General features: G+C 39.7%; 2 protein-coding genes across 2 annotated transcripts in view; both read right to left on the bottom strand.

Annotated features, from left to right (window-relative positions):
* Window positions 1-3,118: 3,118 nt before the first annotated feature.
* Window positions 3,119-3,763, bottom strand: LOC149025743 (uncharacterized). Its single transcript, XM_089143597.1, has one exon. It carries the CDS (start codon window positions 3,761-3,763, stop codon window positions 3,119-3,121), a length of 645 nt encoding a protein of 214 aa, XP_088999723.1.
* A 1,033-nt stretch (window positions 3,764-4,796) lies between these two features.
* CAND3 (tobamovirus multiplication protein) overlaps window positions 4,797-24,190 on the bottom strand; it is a 71,517-nt gene continuing 52,123 nt past the window's right edge. The window contains exons 9-13 of the mRNA XM_089145949.1: window positions 15,353-15,417; window positions 14,959-15,033; window positions 14,785-14,860; window positions 8,362-8,528; window positions 4,797-5,175 (exon numbers count right to left, since the gene is read on the bottom strand). Of these exons, the coding sequence (XP_089002075.1) occupies window positions 5,152-5,175; window positions 8,362-8,528; window positions 14,785-14,860; window positions 14,959-15,033; window positions 15,353-15,417 (407 nt within the window). The 3' untranslated portion in view covers window positions 4,797-5,151. The remainder of the gene's footprint in view (window positions 5,176-8,361; window positions 8,529-14,784; window positions 14,861-14,958; window positions 15,034-15,352; window positions 15,418-24,190) is intronic.

Below are 24,190 nucleotides of genomic sequence, written 5' to 3'. Positions count from 1 at the left end.
CCAATTGAGGTTTGGACTTGATCTTCCAGCCTTGACGAGGGGTGCCGAGGATGGATCCTTTTTTTTTATGAAGAAAATATTTTATTATAAAGAAAAACCACGATTGGGTGTGTACATATAAGAAAGTTTCCTGTGTTAATGCCCCTTCCTTGGCCAAAGCATCAGCTACAGAATTAGCTTCCCTAAGCACATGTGTAAATGAGATACATTCAAAATTTGTCACCATCCTTCGAATATCAGAGATGATAGGAAAGATCTTCCATGGTACCTCTGAGGGCTGCTTTTGAAGGATGGAGATGAGTGCTTGGTTGTCACTTTCTAGGGCGACATAATTCAAGTTGAAGTCTTTGGCCCATAGCATGGCTCTGCGCATTGCTAGAGCCTCTAGAGTTAGGACATCATGGGCTGAAGAGCCACTTCCAAAACTAAATGTCATCTTGCCCTGGAAATTTCACGCAATTCCACCAAAACCAGCTAGATTTTTCTCCTTATAAAAGGAGCCATCTACATTAATTTTGATAGTATTTGGAAGAGGACATACCCATTTAATAACCTTCATAGCTGTGGATGGGCCAAAATTCGTAACCTTTTTTTTTACTGTAAAACTGCAAGCCCTTCCATATCAGGAAACTAAGTTGAGAATGCTGAGTTGTGTGACTGGTTGTGATATTCGCTGTATAAGATTTCCCTAGGAGCCATAATGCTAGCAAGATATGAAGGGTCTTATCACTAGTGTCGTGGCTCTGTGTGGACATGATAAACTGAATAACTGTTTCCCTGATGGTGCAAGCTGAAAGCAATTCATGAAACTGTAAATCACTCCAGACTTGCCTTGCATATCGGCAACGGAGGAAAATGTGGTCGGGAGAGGATTCCTGATCACCATAGAACAAGCATTCTTTAGAGCACGAACAACCCTGACGGACAAGTAAATCTGTCGTAGGAAGTTTTTGATGCAATAACTTCCATTGAAAATGAATGGCCCTCAGGGGGAGCGATAGTCGCCAAAATTTTCACCATGGGGATACGCCTACTGATAGAACCCTTGGACAATTCAATTGTACACATACAAGTCTATAGGCATATTTCACTGTGAAAATTTATGACGTTGTCCATTGCCAAATAGTGCGACCAGGCATATCCAATTGATGAAGCTGAATGTTCATAATTTTGCCCACCACTTGGTGAGGCCACCATGACAGTAGGAGATCGTGATTCCATGTATGAGTACGCTGATCAATCAATTGAGCAACAGAGGAAGGACCCGTGGTGGCAAATGGATAATGGCTCACATCCTGGAGAGTATCAGGGATCCAGTTCGAAGTCCACAGATTGATAAGTTCACCATTACCTACTTGCAAAACAAGCCCTGTTTAACAAGATCGCGGCCCATCAGAATGGATTTCCATCCCCATGAATCCAAAGATTGAGGCTGGACTTCTAAGAAGGAGTGCTACCAGCAATGTTTATGCATCATAAGTCTTCCCCAAAGGGATGAAGGATGATGAAAGAGTTCCCATGCCTTCCGAGACAGAAGTGCTAGGTTGAAAGCTTGAAGGTTTTGAATATTGAGTCCACCTTCAGATTTTGGAGAACATATAGTTTTCCAATCCACCGTATGAACATGTTGTTTTTCTCCATTAGACCAACAGAAATTTCGCATATATTTTTCAATATCCATCACAGTTGTTGTAGGCAGCTTGAAGCAAGACATAAAATGAGAAGGTAAAGCTGCAAGAGTATATTGAATGAGAATTGCTTTACCAAAAGAAGAGAGGAGCTTCGATTTCCATGCTTGCAAGCGTTGAGACACATGCGCTATCAAAGTGTCAGAATGTTTTTTCTTTAAGTTCCCAGTAAAAAGAGGAATGCCCAGATATATATCCAATTCTAACGTTGGGGTAATGTGAAAGTGAGTGGATAGAATCCTCTTCATGCTTGTTGAAGTACTTGGACTATAATGTGCCCTTGTTTTCTGTACATTGAGCTCTTGCCATGATTGGGAGCAGTACTGCTGAAGGATTTAGCCGAAAGTTCTTGCCTCAGATCTTGTGGCATGACCAAAAAGGATAATATCATTCGCAAAGGCAAGATGTGAAAGTCTTTCACCCCCTTGTGCTATGGAAATACCATGTAATTTCCTCTGTGATACCGCAATTTCCAGGTGAGAAGAAAGGAGTTCAGCACATAAGATAAACAGATAGGGGGAAAGCGGATCTCCTTGGTGAAGCCCTCTAGAAGGAGTGATACTGCCAGAAATGGACCCATTCACCAGTAAGGAATATTTAACTGTTTTAACACATAACATTATCCAATCTATCCATTTGGGAGGGAAGCCATAAGAGCATAAGGCTTGATGAAGAAAACCCCAATCTAGTCTATCATATGCTTTGACTGCCATAAGTCCTTTTTTCCTCTTTTTGTGTCTCTGAATTTTAGTAAGGATTTCATGGGCAATTAAGATATTGTCCATAATATGTCTTCCTTTGACAAAACCATTCTGCTGAAATGAAACCAATTGGGGGATAATATGTTTCAACCTATTTACCAATAGCTTAGAGATAATTTTATAGTTCGAATTGCACAAGCTAATTGGTCTAAAATCACCCACGCCCTATGGGCCTTCAGCCTTAGGAATGAGAGTAATAAAAGTATCATTGTGTGATAAGGAAAAAGTACCTGAATGATAAAATTGAGATACCATCGCCTCGACATCTGATTTAACTGACTCCCATGCATGCTGATAGAAAAGACTAGGATACCCATCAGGACCTGGAGATTTCAGGCCATTCATATGAAAGATTGCCGCTTTAATTTCTTCAATGGTGAAAGGGCGAACCAACCAAGATTTGTCCTCTTCTGACACCTGATTAGCAATGGGTGCAAAATATGAGATTGAAGTTGTAATTTGGGCCGAAGAAAATAATTGCTTAAAATGATGTTGAAATGCAGATGCTATGTCTCCATGATCCACGAGGGTTAAACCATGATGAGATAGCTGCCTAATCTTGTTTCTGGCCCTACGAACCATGGTACTCTGGTGAAAAAAGCAGGTACTATGGTCTCCATACTGTAGCCAATCAAGTCAGGATTTTTGTCTCCATTTCTCTAATAGCTACTAGAGGTTGTGCCTAAGAATAGCCACCCTTCTTTTTTCCTCCACATGCCAACTCTCATCCCTATCATCCAGGGCTACAGATTCATGAGCTGCAATAGAAGTTCTGATGGCTTCCTCTCTGATTTCAAGGCATTTCACTGTTGTTTTATTCCAGAGCTTTAGGGATGAGGTTAATCTTGACAACTTCCTTTTTATAATGTATGAAGAGGAACCAGAAACTGGAATGGCCCAGGATTGGTGAAGGAGCTCAGCATATATTTCTTCCTGAATCCAAAAAGATTCAAATCTGAAAGGCCTGTTTTGAAAGCCTGCATTAGGCATCAATTTGACAAATAATGCTTTGTGATCCAAGTGGGCAACTGAGATATGCTCAATATTAACATCTGGGAACTGTGTTAGCCACTCCATATTACACATTACCCTGTCTAGAAGTCCCTCAATACGATGAGTATCTTTTTGATTGTTAGACCATGTAAATTTGCTGCCTGTATATGGAACTTGAAGCAAGCCAAATTCATGAGTGAAAGACTGAAATGGGAACAAATCATTAGCAAAAAGGGCCCGACCCCCTTGTCGATCATTCCTGTCCAAATAGGAATTCCAATCTCCACCAATGGCCCACGGTTTATCAATGAGTGAAGCCATATTTGTAAGAGTTTGCCACTGATACTTTGCCGAGGATGGATCCTTGGTAGCTCCTAATATTTCGATTTGACTCTATCTAGTCCAACCAAGTTCCGGTTTGGTCTGGGGTTGATACCTTGGGCAAAATTGATATTACAGTGACACAAGTGCTTCACAGCCTCATCGGTCTACATTCTTCTGTGGCAATTGTAGTCCTCTTCACACGTCAGCGAAGCTAACAGTTTGCACTTGAAGAAAACATATTGACAATGAATATCACTTTGTGCACGAGATGAAGACTATTTTGATGGTCTTTCTAGTTTGTTCCCAGTCATCGCCTACTTCTAGACATTTTTTCGTAGCCACTCCTGAGTTCTCTTGTTTATATACCAAAATTGGCCTCTTGCTACCATAGTCACACAATACACACACTTACATAATAGAGCTAGAGTTTTACGTCGGCAAGATTTCTTTCCAGCTCAACCTGTACAACCGTGAGACTCCTACGGCTTTGTTTTTTTCTAATCTGCATTGCTTATACATCAAATTCTCCTTTCTCTATTGCTCAATTAAGAGAAAGGCAATTCTAAAGACAGTTATATTCTTTACGATCTTACATGTACTCGGTTACAAGAACTGATCAACGCAGCTACCTCAATATTGGGCCTTCGTCATGAAACCTGGGTATGAACCAGCGTTTAAGAAAAAGATTCTACCAAATGGATTCCTTCTCATGGAATTTCTGGCACCCCAAAATGCATATTGAACAGACTATCGATCCCCATGATGGCATCTTGTGCAACCTAGAGGCCGGATCATTCCTCCTCCACCCACCCTCAACCACAAATAAGAAAGATGAGAAGCAAAGGGCAAACTCGTCAGCCATGGATAAAATATGTATAACAACAAAAGGGCAAGGCTGGGGAAGCCAGCTTCCTAGCCATGTGTGTCTCACTATTACCAACTCTATGGAATGAACACCCTATCCACTCCATCCCACTCTCTCCATTGTGGAAAGCAGCCAGCACCCCCCCCCCCCCCCAACCATCTCCCATAATAAAACAAGCCAACCCAAAAGTAATGCTGAAAGGTCATACAAACATTAGCCGATCTACTAGCATTAAGACTCGCAGAATTTTCTACAAAAGAATGAAAAAGGATTTCAAAGCTTGTTAGAAGCAACACAACTGCCGCTATTTACAAGTGCAGAATGCCAGTAATGGCAGCTACCACCTTATGGCTGCGATCTGAATAACCCCATCAAGGTGGTACAAACAGCTTCAATGGCTTTTCAGTCTCATGGTTGAAAGCTAGCCCTTTGTAGCGATGGTTGCTCTGAACTGCTACTGTCATCTCAATGAATTTCACAAATCAAGGCATGCCAAATATTGCAGCTTCATGTGATTCCTTTATATCGGGCTAGCTCTTGATGCCTGTAATTATAAGGTCAATGTTAATAGGTTGATTGGGGTCTGTCATCACTCTGATGCGTAAACAATAAAAAAGGCAATAGAAATATGCACTTAAGATATGGAGAATATCCAGCAACTAAATACATCCACTGATGGCAAGGAATCTTTCCAACTTGTGGATGCAGTAAAGAAAACAGAACTTATAAAACTATCCACTCCAAACTGTGGTATATTTCACCATACTTTCAATGTCTAAACCAAACTCCAAAAAATACACATGAATTTTGTGACTTTTCAAAGACATAAAGAGACGACATGCAGCATATCTCAGACAATATTTTGAGCTTCACCATTTTACTTGCATTAACACTGAACTATCCCCTATATTATTTCAATTTCTGCAAGTATCTGAATAATGAAAAATTAATCATAATCATAGTTTATGAAAATATATATTAACATTATAGCTATAAGCCATGGCTTGTGGTTTTGGTTCCGATCACAGAAAGAACCAGTATCCATTCCTCGACTAAAAGTGGCTATGTCACTAATCTTTTAAGCGGATGGCTTGTCACCATGGATTTGGTTCATCCTGCCATTAATTTGACGCACATCATGTTTGGATCAATGGTGAGCTCAACTAGAGCCTGGCAACAAGTTGGTTAGACATAACAATACAAACTGACGACCACTGGGATTTCAGCACTCTAAGCACAAATTGTCTATGGATTGTCACATAGGTTGGGGTATTCAACTCAAGCTGATTGTTGGCTCCCTGGTTAGTGAAAATCAATCCTCTTAGCCCCTCCTAAAAACATCTAAGACAATTTCTCCTTCACCATAATATTATGAGAGGCTTTGACAGGAAAAACCAATCCTCTCAGCACTTTTGAAGCCTGATACATTCCGCACCCCCCCGCCTCCTATTTTCCTCACTCTTTAAATCCTTGCCAATGGTAGTCCTACGGATTATTTCCCCTCTTCCATCAGCATCTGCTAGACTGTCTTGTATCCCTTTTCACCTTGGCCCTTGAAGTTCTCTCTCATAATATTCGATCCCTCACCAACCAGCACTTCATCACTCCCATCCCCAAGTGTTAATCACAAAGGTGTGCTTGACATGCTTTTGCAAATGACCTCATGGTCTTCTTTAAAGCTGACTCCCATTGCCTCAAATCCTCTTTATCCTGTTTAAACCTATTTGAAGATATTGGGCCTCTTAAGTAAGTCTCTCGAAGTCACATCTCTTCCCCTTTGGTATCTTGGATTACCTTGAAGCCTCTCTTCTTCTGATATTTGGTTTTAAACTCGTTCCACTCACTGTTCAGTACCTGGGCCTCCCTCTTGTAACCTCCTGGATGACTAGTCATCAGTGCAACCTAATGCTTGAGGTTACGAGGAGAAGACTACTACTACTGTGGAAGCAAAAGCTCCTTTCCTTTGCAGGTTGCTTTGAGCTCACTGGATTAGTTCAGGCTACTCATCCATATTGGTTGGGAATTTTTGGTATTCCATGTCAGATCATATCAAAGTTAGAAAGCCTTACGTGCTTTTTCCTTTGGAAGGGCTCCAACAACTCTGGATATCTTCATTCCTGGGCCTAGATTTGCCTTCTGAAGTGAAAGGAGGCCTAGGCTTTAGACAGATTAAGCAAATCAATACAGTGGGTTTTCCTCACCTGATATAGAAAATTGCTTGCAAGTGGGTTGACTGGGTCTACTCACGGTATCTTCAAAAAGTCTCTATCTGGACCGATCTCTATTCCCTTGGATTCTTTCTAGGTTTGGAGAAAGATTCTGAAACTCAGGCCTGTGTCTCTTGGATCAATCAGTTCATCTATTGGTCATGGTTTATCTAATAGGCTCTCAATAGACAGCTAGGACCCAGCTGTATCCTTCTTGCAGTGGCTGACAGAACTACTTACAATTTAGTTCAGACAGATTAACTCAGTCTTAAACATCATCCAGGACTCTTGTTTGGATCCTCCATCCCATATAGCAACCTCTTCATAGTATCAACAGAGACCTAGTGGGTAGAGGTGACATTACATCCTGGACTGCCATTCCTCGTGATCCTTCAATTTGAACTCTACCTAGACCATTATCAGACATCCAGGTGATCTATATTTGGAGTAAGATTATTTTGTTTCTTAGTTTCACCCCTTGTCACAGCTTCATCACCTACTGATCCTCTCCTCTGCTACTGTCTTCCCACTCAAGACTTTCTCATCAGTAGATTCCAGTTTCTCCCTGTTGAATCCTCTGTAGGCCTAGAAAATGTTAACCATCTATTCTTCAGCAGCACTTTCTCCTTGAAGTTTTCGTCTGGTGTCCTTGCTCACTGCTGGTCAACTCACTAAAAGAATCCTCCCTTTGAGTGATCTGGATAGATGTCCCTTGTAAGTTCACTTTTTGTGACCAACCAGGTAAACTTGCTTTCGGTATGAGAGAAAACTTGGAAGAGAGAATTCCAACCGTAAATCCTTTCATCAGATTTCAGAATCCATCTAATTTAAAATTGAAGGCAGGCTATCTGGAGTTCCCCTTATCTTTTAGACTTCCCTAGAAATAGACAAGTGTTAACTAATTGGAACTCCACTCTCAAGTTTTTCTAATATTTCTTTCTTTTCCCCTATTGGGGCTCATTTTGTAACCCGTCTTGGGGCTTTCTCCTTCACAATATACTTTCACACACCCCAAAAATATATAGATAAAGAGACAGGAAAAAAAAATAAAGGGAAAAAGAGGAGCTTATCAATTCAGTGCTTCAATTAAGCTCTCAGACCACTCCCCAGGAATTCAGTGATAAAATCCCTAGTAGAACTATAAATGATCATCCAAATCCTTCTTAATTTATATTATTTTTTTCTATGGAACTCAGCCAGTGTTTTCTGCCGGTCCCAAGCCCAGATAGAGGAGGGTTGGTGCATCGGGGTTGCAGCCAGCACCTAGATGCTACCACCTGCCACCCAATGCATTGGAATGAACCTAGTCGAAATGTCGAACCCTTTTAGCATGGATTCTGCAACCTTATATGAAGGCAAGGATCCATTAGCTGACCCCATTTAGTTGGGATAAGGCTTCTTATTTTTTATGGGGTGGGTTTTGGATGTTAGTGCTATTGCATAAAGGATCAGCAAGTCTTATGCAGTCATAAAGGAATTAAATAAATAATATCTTCAATACAAAGAAAAAGATTGAAGAAAACCTGATTCTGTGAGCTTGTAGCTTTAGTCCAACGTTGGGGATGATGCATGGTTGCTGTTGTATCTCTGATGAAAGTTACTATTTGTGGCTGAGCTTGTCTACGAACTGTTTGGGCAGGTGGCAATTCTTTCATGACCCATAACACAAAAGCCGAGGGAATTGATGAACCTATCAAAACATCATGAAATTCATTAATGGATTTAGCACAACCATTTTATGCACTGTTGCAAGGCTCTATGCATGTACTGGGCTTGCCGTAGGAGTGAAACTGGCTTCCAGGATGAACCAGACCGAAAGAGAACCAGTATTTATGAAAGGTATGCCCATGCACACGTGAATATGGGCAATATACCATTTAGCATGATCAAATATACTTCAGGTTCAAGTTCGAACATCGAATCTAGGTAGGACCTCAACTAACAACTTGGCCTACTTTTACTTTGGACGTTCTTACAACAAATTCAACTGCAAAAATAGGTATGCTTACTGATCTGGCTAGAGAATTAGTTACTTCAGGGAAGGGACCAAAAAAAAGAAAAGAAAATATTAGTTTGTACACGTCAGGAAGTAAATGAAATCCTGTACAACAATTCACAAGACAATAGACATGCCACAACAAATCTACCCCATAACTACTTATTTTTCCCTTATTTTACTAAAAGTAGTGGTTGTCTACTACTGGTCTCTCAAGAAAGACATCCTACTGCATCCAAATTTTCTCTGCACTTAGAAGTAATTGGTACAAGATAAATGGCTCTTCCCCCAACCCCCTTTTGGGAACTGATAGCTTTATATTAGGGTGTGGGGTCTACTGCATATACCACCAGGAAGAACCAAACCATGACCTCTTCACTATTAGGTGTAGGTAATTGCCGACTGAGCAATCCTTTGATGATTACAAGATGCATGGTTGCCAACAGAGTGAAGAGAAAACTACCATGGTTGTACCTCAGGCCAGCTTGTAGGAAATTAAAGCCTAAATTTCAATGGCATTGTGCCGGGTTTCAGGTTCAATTACAAAGATTCTGTTTATCCACCTTGTGCAAATATTACATACATCCCGAAAGGTTCTCCAAATTGCATAGCTTCAGAAGGGGAAGAAAGACTTAGGGTTGCAAGATTTGCTTTGAAGGAGCAGCACCTGGGTGGATTCAGTTCTGAGAGCTACAACAACCGATCATAACCTCTATGGGTTGAAGTAGGCCTTGTAGAGATTTTCTTTTCGACGCGAATGAAACCCACAAAGAGGCCCTGATAAGTCTATGGCAAGTGGGAATGATTGCAGAGTTCAGAGAGAAATTTGAGAGTCTTGCAGTGACTGCCAGAGCTAGGATGAGGGGTGGTTGAGACTTGAGAGGAGCCTCTATGGCTGGGTTGAGTGAGAACGTGCAGGCTGAAGTTCAGTTGTTTCAGCCAGCAACACATCATCTGGCCTGGTAAGTAGAAGCAAAAGATTGGGCTGTGAGGGGCTCATGAAAGTTACGATGGGCCCAGCCCATTCCTTTGGCCCATGGCACAACCTAAATGTTTATAAACCTACACCCAACAAAATCAAGTGGACCACGGTAACCAACAAAGGCAGCCGCTGTTCATCCGAACCAACAGCAAAACAATCCATCATCTTCTCAGACTGCAATGATACTGTCAGAAGGAACAATCGCTCTTAACACCGGAGGAAATAAAAACAATATGGATAAGGATTTGTGTTTTTGTCACAATGCACCCTATTCCAAGGCCCACCACTGTTCCTACGAGCAACTCATGGTTCTGCTACTCAATGAAGAGGATGAAGAAGCTTTGACGACAGATACGAGGGGAGGAGGCACATAACAGTGGCGACACTAGATGTATGATCCAAAGCATGCAGAGCTCTCTCATATCTCACTAGCAAGGTTGGATTCCCCACTGATGTTGAAGTTGCGAGTATTCATGCACAGCACACTGATAAATACCCTGGTTGATTGAGGCGCAACACACAATTTTATCTCACAGAGGCTGGTGGACTATCTAGAACTAACGGTGCAGGAGAAGGCCTTCCATGCGGTTTTGAGCAATGGGCAGAATGTAGGGAGATAAGGGATCTGCCGCAATATTCGCATCATTTTTTACAGGAAAATCTTTGTGCAGGATTATTTTCATTCAACCTTGGCTCCAATGATGTTATTTTGGGGGGTCAACAGGTTGTGATGTTAGGCAACATCTGCAGCAACTGGGAGTCACAACTCGCAAGCCATCCAGTTTGAGTGGGATGGGAGGCCGGTGACTCTATGGGGAGACCCAACACTACTTCGGTTCAAGAGTGCGGCTGATTGAGTTCACCTTGAGGATAAGGTGAAAATTAAGGGGGGAAGTGTTGATAAGCCAGTGATGTCTAGGGTGTAAAGTCACAGGCATAGGAGGAAAAACAGGGAATCAATGGCACATGAACACTCTAACAGGTTTAGGCGAGACAGGTGGGAAAAGGTGATAAGGGAGCAACCGCACACATGCATAAGGGAGCAGACCTGGCTTGGCCAGGGAATGTTGGGACAGATGTAAGGCTACGATTGGGGGGAGGGTAGACCAGAATTCGTTAGAGAGCGACTGTTTTATAGAGGGGAGAGATAGCAGAAGGGTAGGCAACTAGCAAGTCAAGGGAGAAGATAGAAGACCCCGGGGGGGGGGGGGGAGCCATGCTTGCAGTAGGGGAGATTAGCTCTCAGGTAGCAGATAAGAAGAGCCTTACAGGTTAGACTCAATGGTTACTATAATGTTCATGAAGCATCCTGCTCTTCTGCTATTTTGTTCTCTGTTCTTCTATTCAGTCCAATGTTATTCTATGAATTTGTGGGAGGGTGTGTGTTGGTTGGCCAAGAACACAAATTGCTGAGGTAATCCCAAGTTTAGCAGTCCTACACACTGAAGCAAACACATTATCATATGCATTTCCACCTCATCACCAAAAAATAATCCTCTCTACTAGATAGTAGCACTCTAATATCTCAAAACAAATTAAAAACACAATAACACAAGATATATACGGTTCAGCAGTGCCTCCATCAGCTAGGCAATTGTCAAACTGACCCAAGTGTCTACGCAGTCACTAATTTTCTAACTTCATGTGCAGCCTAGGAACACCCTATCTTTCATCAACATTTGCTTAGACAAGTGCAAGGGTTACAACCCTAAATGGTGTATTTCAATGATGACGACCAAAGGACACCATCCAGTTTCAACTGCTGATGATGCAAAGGCAAGGACTACAATCCCCCAACCCTAAACAAGCTCCAACATCTTTTTAACCAAAATAAAGTAAAACTATGTAAAGTTAGACAAAAATATAAACTCTTCTAATGAAAAGCAGAAGAAAGCTTTTTCTCGAAGGCCAGGTTAGCAATATTAGTGAGTCAGTGCCTAGAGTTATTTTCCAGTTAGATACTTGAGTCCGCCTTTGATTCTTGCTAGGTTCAGTGTATACCATTGCCACCTCATAGTTGACCCCATCAGGAATAAACTCCTGTCCTATGCTGGTGGTCTGGTGCTTGTCTGTCTGATCAGTTCTGCAATCCTCCTATATCTATTGGTCAAGCACTTTTGGTCTTCCAGCTGTAAAAATCAAGTCCTCGGAATCTTTACTGGCCGCTTTCCAATGGAAAGGTACTGATGTTTCTCAATACCTTCCACCCATTAACTGGTCCTCAATCTCTCTCCAAAATATGGAGGAGAGTCATATTGAAACAGTCAAGAAGAGTATTTGGTTGATTGCCTTCTGTTTGGTCTTCTGAGACAAGATTCTATCCTGGACTGCCACTCTCCCATCTGATGTGCCTTGAACTGGCACAAAAGCCTTGCTCTTAGGCTTCTTGCCCTTGATGCTATTCACACTAAGATCCAATATGGTAGATCAATGGCTCTTTGGCTAGATCACTGGTATCCAAAACCAAGAGGCATTGTCCTACACTCCATCAGCTCCAGAGCAATCAACCATAGCATTCTTGATGGTGCATGAAACACAATCAATCTTTAAACAAGGAGGGCATACATTCCTAATGTTGCCTCATGCATTGAAGGACATGCCACACTGACAACAGTTCTCTCCTTTAATTACCAATCACTCTGCCCTTGGGTTTACAATTCAATCATCTACCGCAAGATATTTGCCAGCTCACCAGCAAGATAACTACAAAGGCATCTTGGATCCGCAACCTAAATTAACAAAGTTGAGTTTTTTCAATTCCTGGGAGTTGTAGGAATTCCTCCCTACACCAGCACCAGCAACATTATGTAGCCTAGATGTAGGGAACCTCCCTACACCAGCACCATAGAATCATGGGCATAGAATAAGTTATTCTTATTTTAATTAGCTCCTTTTTTAGTTTATTCAAACTATTATTTGAAGTTGTAACTCCAATAGGATAGCTGAAGTTATCATTCACATGTATGGTAACTGTAAATAATTGATTTCTAGTTCCCTTCTTAGTCTTAGACTAAGTACCATGCTAGCAAGTGTATATATATATATATAATTGCTTAGTACAGCTGTTTTATGAGCATTGTTGCTTTGTGAATTTTGCTAGTGATTCCCTCTCTCTCTTACGATTTGACAAATAACATTGAGTTGTTATTTTTCTAATCCTCTAAATCCTAATTCCTAATCCCCACTCACCCTTCTTCATTTTATCTTAATTTTCCTTAGCCCCTAGTGTTGTATCCCTGGATTACAAGGCCAGTAGTAGGAACTTTTCTAAGAAGCAGAAAATAAACTAGGGTTCATGATTGTTTTTACCAAAAAATCTCTATGTTTTTTCGACATGTAATGACTAGAAGAGCTATAGATAATAATGATCCGCATAAAAGAGCTGCATAGCTCAATACCATCATACTTACATGCATCATTTACACTGAAATTTTAGAGCAGGTACCAATATTTTGGATTGCTGTAATTTAGTTAAAAGACCCGAAGTGGCAAAACCTTGGGTAAAAATAGCACCTAGAGCAGTTATTATGCTTAAATGATTTTTTTGGTTCCATATTTTGGGAACTATATGAAAAATAGAGAAACTCCATAAAAGGAACGCTAATGATTCATATAAATCACAGAAGCTGTATTGTGCTCAAAACACTCAAGGAACCCAGCCACTAGGTATGATAGGTTTCCTATTATTAGATCTAAGTACAGGTAGGTCTAGGGTTGATTTGGTAGGGGTTCAGGGTTTAGCTGGGTTAGAAAACAGGTCTACAATTAAAGGAAAATATGCTGTTTTGCACAACTCCAATTTCAGAGAATTCCCAAGTTACGGTTTGCAAGTTTGGATCTCCTAATGCGTATGGGATACTCGGTTAGGGTTAGGGCTTGGATCAAAGGTAGGGTAAGGGGTGGGCATCCTAGAGATCTCCTAATTAAAAGAAACTTGCAAAATAAATAACAAATTTGCAGAAGGAATCCTACATGAAAATTGGAATCCAACTGGGACTGCTACTCAGACATGGACTCTAACCACTGATCTAATTGAGAAACAAAAATTAGATATAGGATCCTAATAATATCCTGGAATTTATTTACTGGACCCTTTTGGTGTCCATGGGGTGGGAAAAGACCAATTTGCCCTTCTGAGGGTTCAGCCAGCTCTTTGGTGTGCCAAGTGGGCCTGGTTTTGGTCCAAAATTTGATAGGTCTAATGCTTGTTGGGCCTGGTTACATCACCTAGCCATTAAAATCTGTCTCTAGTTCAAATTAACAATAAAAATCCATCTCACGCCCAATACATTAATCCCCTTCACCTACCAGGTTTTAACCCCCAAATTACAATCCAAAATCCCAGGTTTTAACCCCCTTCTTGAATTTTCTTACTCCCCAAAATAACCCAAAATTCAGAGTTAGATGATCTACACCAATCTATTATTCGAACAGTCCCAACTTAGAGATCATTCCCATATATCATTATCCAAGTCATCTCCAAGTTTCATCCCCATCCAACCAATATAAAGTATGTTCATGTGTACCCCAATAAGCTACTCAAAACCCTAAAATGCTGGCCTATTGAATTAAGATCCAGGAAAACTAGCCCATAGTCAATCTTATTCAATCTATGACTACATCAATGTCTTTTACTCAAAAAAGGAGGAAGGAGAGAGAGGTTCTTAAGCGACAACTACATCACCCGATGGTCCCAATCTGGGACTGCCCAGGTACCACCAATGTTGAATTTCAAAATGCCCTTTCCCTTGCATACAAGCAAGATGTAGTTCATCAAAAGTGGTCACCTACGCAACACCTAATGTAAATTACACTAGCACAATTATGGTCTCTATAAATGGAGTAGCACAAGAAAAAGAGGGATGGGGGTGAAGAAAAAGAAAGTCTAGTCCACCAAATATCTAATAAGAAAATTTTGTTTTTACTTCAATAAATCGAATTGAAATTTTTGTAGGAAATATAAAGTACCTATGAAATAATACAGACTTATTAGAACTGGAGTTTCTACACCCTCTATAGATTTCGGATGCCAGTGATAAAGCACCTGTGATGAAAAGCTTAGTGTGTTAGAGTTCAAATATACACCGAGGACAGAAAATGTCATGCTAAAAAAGACTGAAGCTCTCTGACAAAAAGACGCACAGGAACATCACTGAAAAGAGCCACTAGAGCACTGGACGTGAAACATACAACTGAGACAACAGCCAAACCTGCAACCTGCAATAAGTAGTGAAATTTTCAAATTTGGACAATTGAGAAATCAAAAAGCAATCTTAGCGCAGCCAGACCAAGAAAAGATGCATGGAAATATATTATCAAATAAACATGGAAGACGTAGGTTAAAGTTGTTCATTCTACATTATATGATACTTAAAAGATGCATGGAACTATGTTATCAAAAATAAACATGGAAGGCATGGGTTAAAGTTGTCCATTCTACATTATATGATACTTACGTGGAAAAATCAACTATTTAAGTCTGCACATAATCGTGTATACAGAAATAGACGAAAAAGCAAAGGAAATAGACCAGAACCTTCCACATTTCAGATGAACCTTTGTCAGCTCGTACTTTTTTCATCTTCATGAACAGTACTAGACCTGCACTTGAAAAATTAAATTTCCATTGAATTACTGAAGGAAATAGAAAAGTAAGCTCATCTCTGTTAGTATGGGATAAGAACCCCCAATCAATCCCTAGATAAAAGAGCAAATCACATTTACACCCCGTGTTTTGGTTAAACCCCCTGCAATTCATTCTATGAAAAACATCCCCCCTGTGCCTAACACCGTCAGTTTTATATTTAAAATGGCATACTTACCCTTGCTGAATCTTAATATAAGTTCAAAACAAAATTAAAAATATACATACAGGTCAATCAATTTTTAGGGTGAACAACTTCTTTTTAGGAAACTGCTTTGCAAAATAAGTTTATGGGGTAAGAGACACAGTTATAATAAATTTAATAACATAATAGAAAAATTACGTGTCTTTTAACAGTTTGAAATGAAGAAGGGTAAGATTGGGAATTCAAAAAATATAATACATGCTGACTCATTAATTGACTCTATTGACTGATAAGCCCCTCATAACTCGGCTGTACAAACACAAGGATAGGCAGTGGAACACAGCAGCTGCAGGGATCAACTTCAAACTAAAGAGAGGACAGGTGGCAAATCCCTATTGGACAGCAACCACTATTCTGCTGTGGGCAGAGGTGCAGAAGAGACAGTCCAAGTGGCAAAAGAAGACTGGGTAGAAGAGTAAGAGTTTGTTCTGAATGTTGGGGTATGTAAGGAAAAGGGAGGGACAGAGAGGGGAGGAACGAGGAGAGAAAGAAAGAAGCAAGCAGAGCTTGCTGGGAGAGGGCAACCTCTCGGACATGGTATTGGGTCTGTAATGTTATTATTTACAGAGTTTAGTTTGTTTTTCTTGTTCCAAGAACTGAATATCATCGAATAGAATCAGTGTCGTATCTATTCGTGTTGATTATCAGAGTTTATTCAATGAAATGAGTGTTATCTTGTTGCTGTTCTTACTATTCTGTAATGGTGGATGTTAGTAGTTATTGTTCCTATTTTTTAAGGCAACTCCCAGAGGGCCCTATCATTGACTCGTTAATTCAATCCATTACTCTGACAGTAGGTTTACGGCTGTAATATATTTCAAAACATAAGCGGTGTAAACGTAATAGAATAAATTATAGGGGATGTAAATGTAATTTTCTCTAGATTAAATGGATAAAACCCCTGCAACTAGCTCTCGGCAGCACTGTGGTTTCCTTCACACACCATGGCAAACGCACTCATACTCCCGACCTTGCACACTACAGATGGAAAGGTAAACAAGCTCAAAGACAGCAAATGGACTGATAACTTCAACACTGAAATTGATAAATAACAAATGCAATTACAAGGCTTCCCCCCAACCTGAATACCTAACTAATTGTGCCAACCAAGTGTCTTACTCTCCCTGTAAGCAAGCTTGCCCAACAAAACTATTCGATCCCCCCCTTCTCTATTCCCCCTCTTTCCCTTAATATACCAAAGGCAAATACTTCAAAACGAATCCTAACTAACCCCTTTCTACTGCATACCCTATGAAGATTCCCAACAAGCAAGTAGCTGCTCTCCGACAAGTCCATGCCATGAATCTTGTCCTTTGATTCTCTCCCTCACATGGTTGGGTGGAAATGATCCCCTACAACTTGCCTGTCACTATGGTGCTCCTTTATATTAGGGTCTGAACAATATATGATGCTGACATCTTTATTTTAATTATTATAATATAATAGAAACCCATAATTTTTTTTTATAATGTTTGCATTATGATATCCATCCAAAAAAACATTTTCATTGTGATGGTGAGTTTTATCGCTACTTAATCCATATCTGATGTATACGCCAAGTTGTTCAGCAAGAAATATGAGAGAAAAGCTCACCAAACCAGGGCTGGTTGACTTTCTAAACTGGTGAACAGAACACTTGGGCAATAGAGCCAAACAACCATGGGTTGACCAAGCCAAATAAGGCTGAGATCTGCAAGATTTCGAAACCCAGAATTGTAGGGGCATGATAGTCTTTATTTATTAGTCTCTTCAAGTTTTACGTGCAACGGCAATGTTGTTTTTTAAGCATTATTATTAGACAGCAGCTGGAAGAAAATCATGGATATTCTTTAAAGTAGCAAGGATCCCCAATTAGAGAATTAGCGTGCACACACTCAAGGTGAGCTCACAAGGTACGCTTGTAAGCTGATGGCTAGAAGACTTGAAGTCTGTAGCTTTGATTTATGCCATTTCCAGTATCATAGTTTCTACTCTCATGTTAATGCAGTCTCAATTGAATGAGGACCACCTCTTCATATTGGGCTTTCGAGGTTCTTCGCAGTATGGGCTTTGATGGGATGAATTTTTTAGCGAAAAAAGGTTAAATTTAAGTTTTGTGGTTATAGATCATACATTTCTAAATGATATTTAGGTTACAAAAGGATACCTAGCCCATCCCATGGGAGATATGGGGTAAACTCCTCAAGATGGGGTCTATTGGTTTCAAAATCGGTTGAAACTTGGAAGGGGTGTAGGTACTAATACTGGGATATGCTCCAGCAAGTTTGGTTGGTTTTGGATGCTTACATTAGAAGACACGACAGTTCTTGTTTTAGGGGATCGCGGGAGTACGAAAATTCAAGAAAATATTTATATCTTGAAATGAGGCGGTCAAAATGGGGTCAAACCAAGTGAGATCTCGCTTTTTTAGAGACTCAAGGCAAGATCTCAATTGAGTCTCACGAAATACACAACCCAACCGGGATCTCAAGGTCCACCCCCTCTTTTAAATGGCCTAATTTCAAGCGAGACAGGTCAAGATTGCCACCTATTTCATCTCCTCTAGCCTCCCAACTTGCCAACAGCATACAAACCTCATTTTTTGCCCAGTTTTTTAATGGATTGAAGTCGGATCTTGACTTGCAAGGTGGCAACAAGGTTTAGCACATCTACATCTTAACAACTGGCTATAAATGTTGGAGAGAATATATACAGATTTAGAAACCCTAAGCCACAATAGCTATTTATGGGCCTAAGCCCAAACTACAAAGGAAATTCCGTGCACGGAGAAGGTCATTGGCTATAGAATGTGAAGCATGAGCTGTACCCAACACTTCTGTGATGAAGTTATGATTTATATTGAACTTATGATGGTTGTATTATTGCATTCTCAAGAGTCGAGACTGTGATGTTCTATTTTACTGATATGGATGGAATGCTGTAAGAATTTTAGTTATTTGATGTATCTAATCACTCGCTTTTCATTTGTATGTCCTAATGGTTCTCTATTCCAAGTTTTATAACCTTTCATGTTTCATTTCAGTTTCAAAATTAGGGTCGAGTTAGAACTCATACTTAAGGTTGTTTTCTCACAAATCTAAGCTGCCAATATATTCAGAAGGCCTAGAATAGGCTAAATACCAACTTTGAGCCTTAAAAACCCCCAGGAGATGGGCCCTTGAGTTTACTCGAGTTGACCCATCAAAAAATACCAAATCTGGCTTAGGATCTCGCTTTTTGTCAAAGGCAACATTGCCCTTGAGAGTGAGATCTTGAACCTTTGGTCAAACTGGGATCTAAGGTCACTAGGGTATGGGGATAATGTTCCTAAAGTGTGGGACAGATCCATTGAAAAAAACTCAAGGGAAACTCAAGTTTCAAACTTGTGAAAATGGGAGATTTTCTAAAAACTAGGACTTTTTCCTGCAAGTTTCGACAGGTTTTAGAGGGTGGACTCTGCACATAAGCTAATTAAAGTTTAAATAATAAATGGGCATATTCATTTTATAAAAAAAGTCAATGTGGATGTGTCATTCAAAGTACATAACATCAATGGAGAGTCTTCTGACAAAAGCATTATAAACTTAACTATTTTAGTACATAGCATTTAACATATAACTTCTAAGTTCAAAACATCAAATACAAAGTAACTGACAATAAAATGGAAGCATAATTCAATGCCAAGAGGAGTGCCTAGGTGGATCCATCTCATGAGTTGAGTAGTATTGTGCCTGTAACATCCTCTTCTCTGACCAACAAATATAGACATCCCATGATATGTTATGCCTATGGTTGTCGAGGTAATCAACAACTGTAGCTCTATAAGTCTGGTCATCAACATGCCTAAGATAACCAATATGAAGAAATACACAATTTGGATAGGAAAGTCCTAATGGAGGGGGTATTGGTCATAATATTTGGGGAAACATGAAAGAAAGGGAAAATAAAAATTCTTCGTTAGGACTTCCCTATCAAAATTTGGTATTCCCTTAGATTGGTTATCTTAGGCATATTGATGATTAGACTTATTGAGCTGCAGTTGCGATTACCTCAACAACCATAGGCATAACATGTTATGGGATGTCTATATCTGTTGGTTGAAGGAGAGGATGTTACAGGCACAGTACTACTCGGCTCACGGGATGGATCTACCCAGGCACTCCTCTTGGCATTGAGTCATACTTCCCTTTTATTGTCAGTTACTTTGTATTTGATGTTTTGAACACATATGTTATATATTGAATGTTATGTCCTTAAATAGTTAGGTTTATAGTGTATTTGTCAGAAAACTTTACATTAATGTTATGCACTTTGAATGACATATCTATGTTGACTTATTTATGCAAAATGAATATGTCAATATGTTATTTATACTCTAATTAATTTATATATCTCGTCCCACCCCAAAAATACCCTTAAACCTGTCGAAACTTGATGTAGAATTTTTTGTTTGAAGAAACTTCCCAATTTTGCACGGTTTCGTTGAAGTTTCCCAAGCTTCGAGGGAAACCTGGGACTTCTTTTTTTCATTCCCCTATAATTTTGTTCCCCATTTCTAGAAATGGGACATTTCACGCAAAATTTCCCAGGTCTTGTGCGAATTTTGTCCCATGGATAGATCTAATGGTTAGATTGGCATAAACCTGACCTTGAATTCTTGGTGTCTCGGGAACTCTAAAATTCCCCAAAAAAAAAAATAGAAAAATAGAAAACCTGGCGATATAAGAAGGGGAATGGATTGTAGGCTGCTAGATGCCTGAACGTTGCTGGGTTTACGCCTAAAGATGGAAATCGAAGGCTATCCTATACAGCCACTATCAAAAGTCTAAGCTTGATTTCACATAGAACCTTCATGGGGTTGGATCTTCAGACTAATTGACAGAACCAGAACTCTTAATGCTTGGATCTTGAAAATAATTGTAGAACCTATGTAAACAGATAGAAAGTGCTTAAAGGGAAGCTCATTTCAATATATTCAAATCTCATCTCTCTGCATGGAGTGGAGGAGTCTATTTAACGTAATATGTTGGAGTCAAAAATTGATTTGGACTCCAAGTTGGCTCATAACTTGAATTAGAAACTAACTCAAGAGAGAAAGTTAATAGCCCCAACCAACTTAGACTCTTAAAACTGAAATAAAATATAAGAAAAGACTATTTTACCCTATAATTAAGTTACGTAGAATTTCCATTAAATAAAGCAATTAATTAAATTATTTTTTTACTTAGCCTAGGCATTGAACTTATGGGCCTATAGAATAGTGCCATGACCACATAAACATATCAAAGAAAGGTCCAACACCCATTTCTATCAACCTAGGTTGATTCAAAAGAAAGTACGATAACTTGGTGCTGGATCCATAGTTTACAGTTTGATGGAGACAGGCTGAAATTTCAGTTTCCCAAGAAACGAAGACAAAACCATGGGTAAGTTTTAGAAATCCCAGGTGTCTACAAGTTTCGATAGTATTTCCGAAATTTCAGTAGCCTCGACCAATATTTTGGAAATTTGGGATGTTTCGACCATGGAAGAAAATTCGATCGAAATGATCGAAATTTCGATCGAAATGCCTGCAAAAATCCAACTCGAAACAAAATATAGTAGTAGGCACGAAAAGTATCCATTTCGTTTTGTATCGACCGAAATTCGATATTTCGGCCCGATACCATATCGGGCCGAAACGACACTTCCATAGGTTATAAAATACCCAAAATCGACCCTGTTTCGCCATTTCGACGTTATTTCGAGATTTCGAGCCATATCGCCAGAGCTATTTCGACCTGATTTTGCAATTTTTGCTCATTTCTCTTGCTTTCATCCCATTCTACACCTAATTTCTAGTATTTTCCTTCAAACACTTCATTTGCTCCTCCATTTGTGCATTTTCTCAAATCTTGCAAGGTGAGTAACCAACTTCCTCATTTTTTTATTTTTGTTTCATTTGTGCCTTAAATCATGTTAGATTGCTTCCAAATTTATATATGTTTACTTTAGAGTGATGATCTATGAATTTGTAGTGTCAGAATTATTTTTTGATTCTTCCTACTATTTTTTTTATTTTTCTGTTATTAAAAATTATTTACTAAATTATGCATATTATTAAAAATGTTTATGTATAGTACATGTATAAGCTTCAAATGAATGTATGTGAGAGTTGAGACACCATAATGCTGTGATGGTGATGAATTAATTTTTTTTTCTGTTAATTATGTAATTTTACTGTATTTAATATATATTTAAATAATTAAAAAAAATATTTAAATATTAAAAAAATAATTAATTTCTGTTTTAAATTTAAAAATAGGAGAGTATTAGTGGAAGCATGTATGCAATTATTTGAGCATGTTGTGGATATTTTTAAGATAGTGTGTATTTTATATATTTTAAAATTATTTATATATTAAAAAATACTTATATAGTTATACATATATATTTTTTTTTATATTTAAAAATAGGAGGTTATTATTAGAAGCATGTATGTCATTTTTGGAGCATATTGTGGAGCTTTTCAAGATACTTAGTGTGTGTTTCCTGTATCAGGCACTCTATTTTAAAGATGTTAGACATAGCTTAGGATCATGGGAGGCCACTGACAGCTGATAAAAGGAAGAGCGAGTGTAATTACTGTAAGAAACAAATAGGAGGAGGTGGGGCCACTAGATTGAAGGTGCATCTAGCTGGTGGCAGCAGGGATGTAACAGGGTGCCCAAAGGTGCCTGTAGAGGTCAAGAGGTCAATGGCCTCATATATTAGTAGTGGAAAGCAAAAGAGGAAAGAGAAGAGAACACTGAGGGATGAGTTCGAGGATGCCTGCTTAGATGACCTTCCAGATCTTGAGGGTTATGGTAGGGATGAGCCAGGAGACAGTGACCCTGTTCCAGAGGCCGATCAGCTGAGGAGGGCGATGATGATGAATAGGGAGCAACAGAGGATTGATGACATGAGGAGGCAACAGAGGGGTCTGGGTTGTGGGTCCTCTAGAGAGCCAGTAGGTATGGGAGGCACAGGTGGCTTCCAAGTCCCTATGAGGAGGTCTCAGAGTGTGAGGCAAGAGGCTCCTATCCCACGGGCCCCTACAAGGGGTCGAGCTTCCTCAGCACATCCTACATATCCGGATCTTGAGATTCTTCGCAATGATCCGGCCCTATTTGCGGGACCTGAGCATAAACAGAGAAAGTTGAAGCACTTATGGGGGAGTGTGAAGGAGAAAGTGGGGATGGCTTTCTCCAAATGGGCGCATTACCATAGTGTTCCAGCACATATAGCCCAGGGGCCCTACTACGAGAGATATGATTGAAGCGGATAGGCGAGGGTTGGGAGTGGTGTACAGGGGCCCCACTCCATATGAGATATATAATGTGTATTTGCCTAAGCATAAAGAGGACATAAATGAGTACATTAAGGGATTAAAGCCCATGTGGAATCATTATGGAGTGACTCGATGGTGATGGTTGGACTGGTCCCACTAGACAATCCATCATCAATTTCATGTTGAATTGTGATGGGAGGACAGTGTTCCTCAAGTCAGTAAATGCATCCGATGAGAAGAAAGATGCAAAATACATTTACAAATTACTGAAGCAAGTGGTGAAGGAGGTTGGAGTGGAAAATGTAGTTCAAATTGTGACTGATAATGGCTCCAACTACAAGAAAGCTGGGTTGAAGATGCAGGAGAACTCCAGGTATCTAAAGTCTAAACATATAATATTAATTTTCATTTGTAAATACATATATTTACATTACACTTTACACATATACATGTACACTTTATAACTTTGTATTGATGGCTTGATGCCTTGATGGAGGGACAGATATAGGCTCTTTTGGACTCCTTGTGCTGCTCACTGCATTGACTTAATGTTGAAGGAGATTGGAAAGGTCAAGCTTGTGAAGAATACGGTGGACCAAGCTCGACACGTTAGCACCTTCATATATAACCACACCTATGCATTAAGGATGATGAGGGACAAGTGTCAGGGTGAGTTAGTGAGGCCAGGCATAACCAGATTTGCTACTAATTGGATAGCACTACAGAGCTTTGAGAGTAGGAAGACTGACCTTAGGAGTATGTTTGCATCAGAGGAGTGGTTTAACTGGGAGGGTTCTTCATCAGTGGGAGGAAGGAGAGCTCAGTTGACTATCCTTGATGAGAGTTTCTGGCACAATGTGAGGATAGTGGTGAAGATGCTTGAGCCTGTGGTGAATGTGTTGAGGATGGTAGATCAGCAAAGAAAACCTACTCTAGCACACATATTTGCTGCAGTAGATAGGATGAAGCAGCAAGTTGCTCAGGTCCACCCACGCGGCAACAAGAAAGACCTTCAAATCATCAACAGTAGATGGGAGTCTATGTTGCAGCATCCACTACATAAGGCTGGTGAGTTGTTAAGTCTAGTATTTAATTTAATTTTCATTATGTTATCACACTATTAAGCATTAACTATTCCCTTTTATGACATACTTTTTCTTACACAACATACTATTTAAATCCCAAGTACCATTACAAGGACAATCTTGGGATGAGGCAAGATTTGATGGATGCTGTC

The sequence above is a fragment of the Hakea prostrata genome, chromosome 2 (genome assembly GCF_041222555.1).
Source record: "Hakea prostrata isolate BN-2017 chromosome 2, UWA_Hpros_2, whole genome shotgun sequence".
Lineage (NCBI taxonomy): Eukaryota > Viridiplantae > Streptophyta > Magnoliopsida > Proteales > Proteaceae > Hakea > Hakea prostrata.
The sequence above is the reverse complement of the archived record's forward strand: the minus strand, read 5'-3'. Positions and strand labels throughout refer to the sequence as shown.

Coding starts and splice junctions, on each gene's coding strand:
- LOC149025743 (XM_089143597.1), bottom strand. CDS start 3,763: ATGGCTTCACTCATTGATAAACCGTGGGCCATTGGTGGAGATTGGAAT.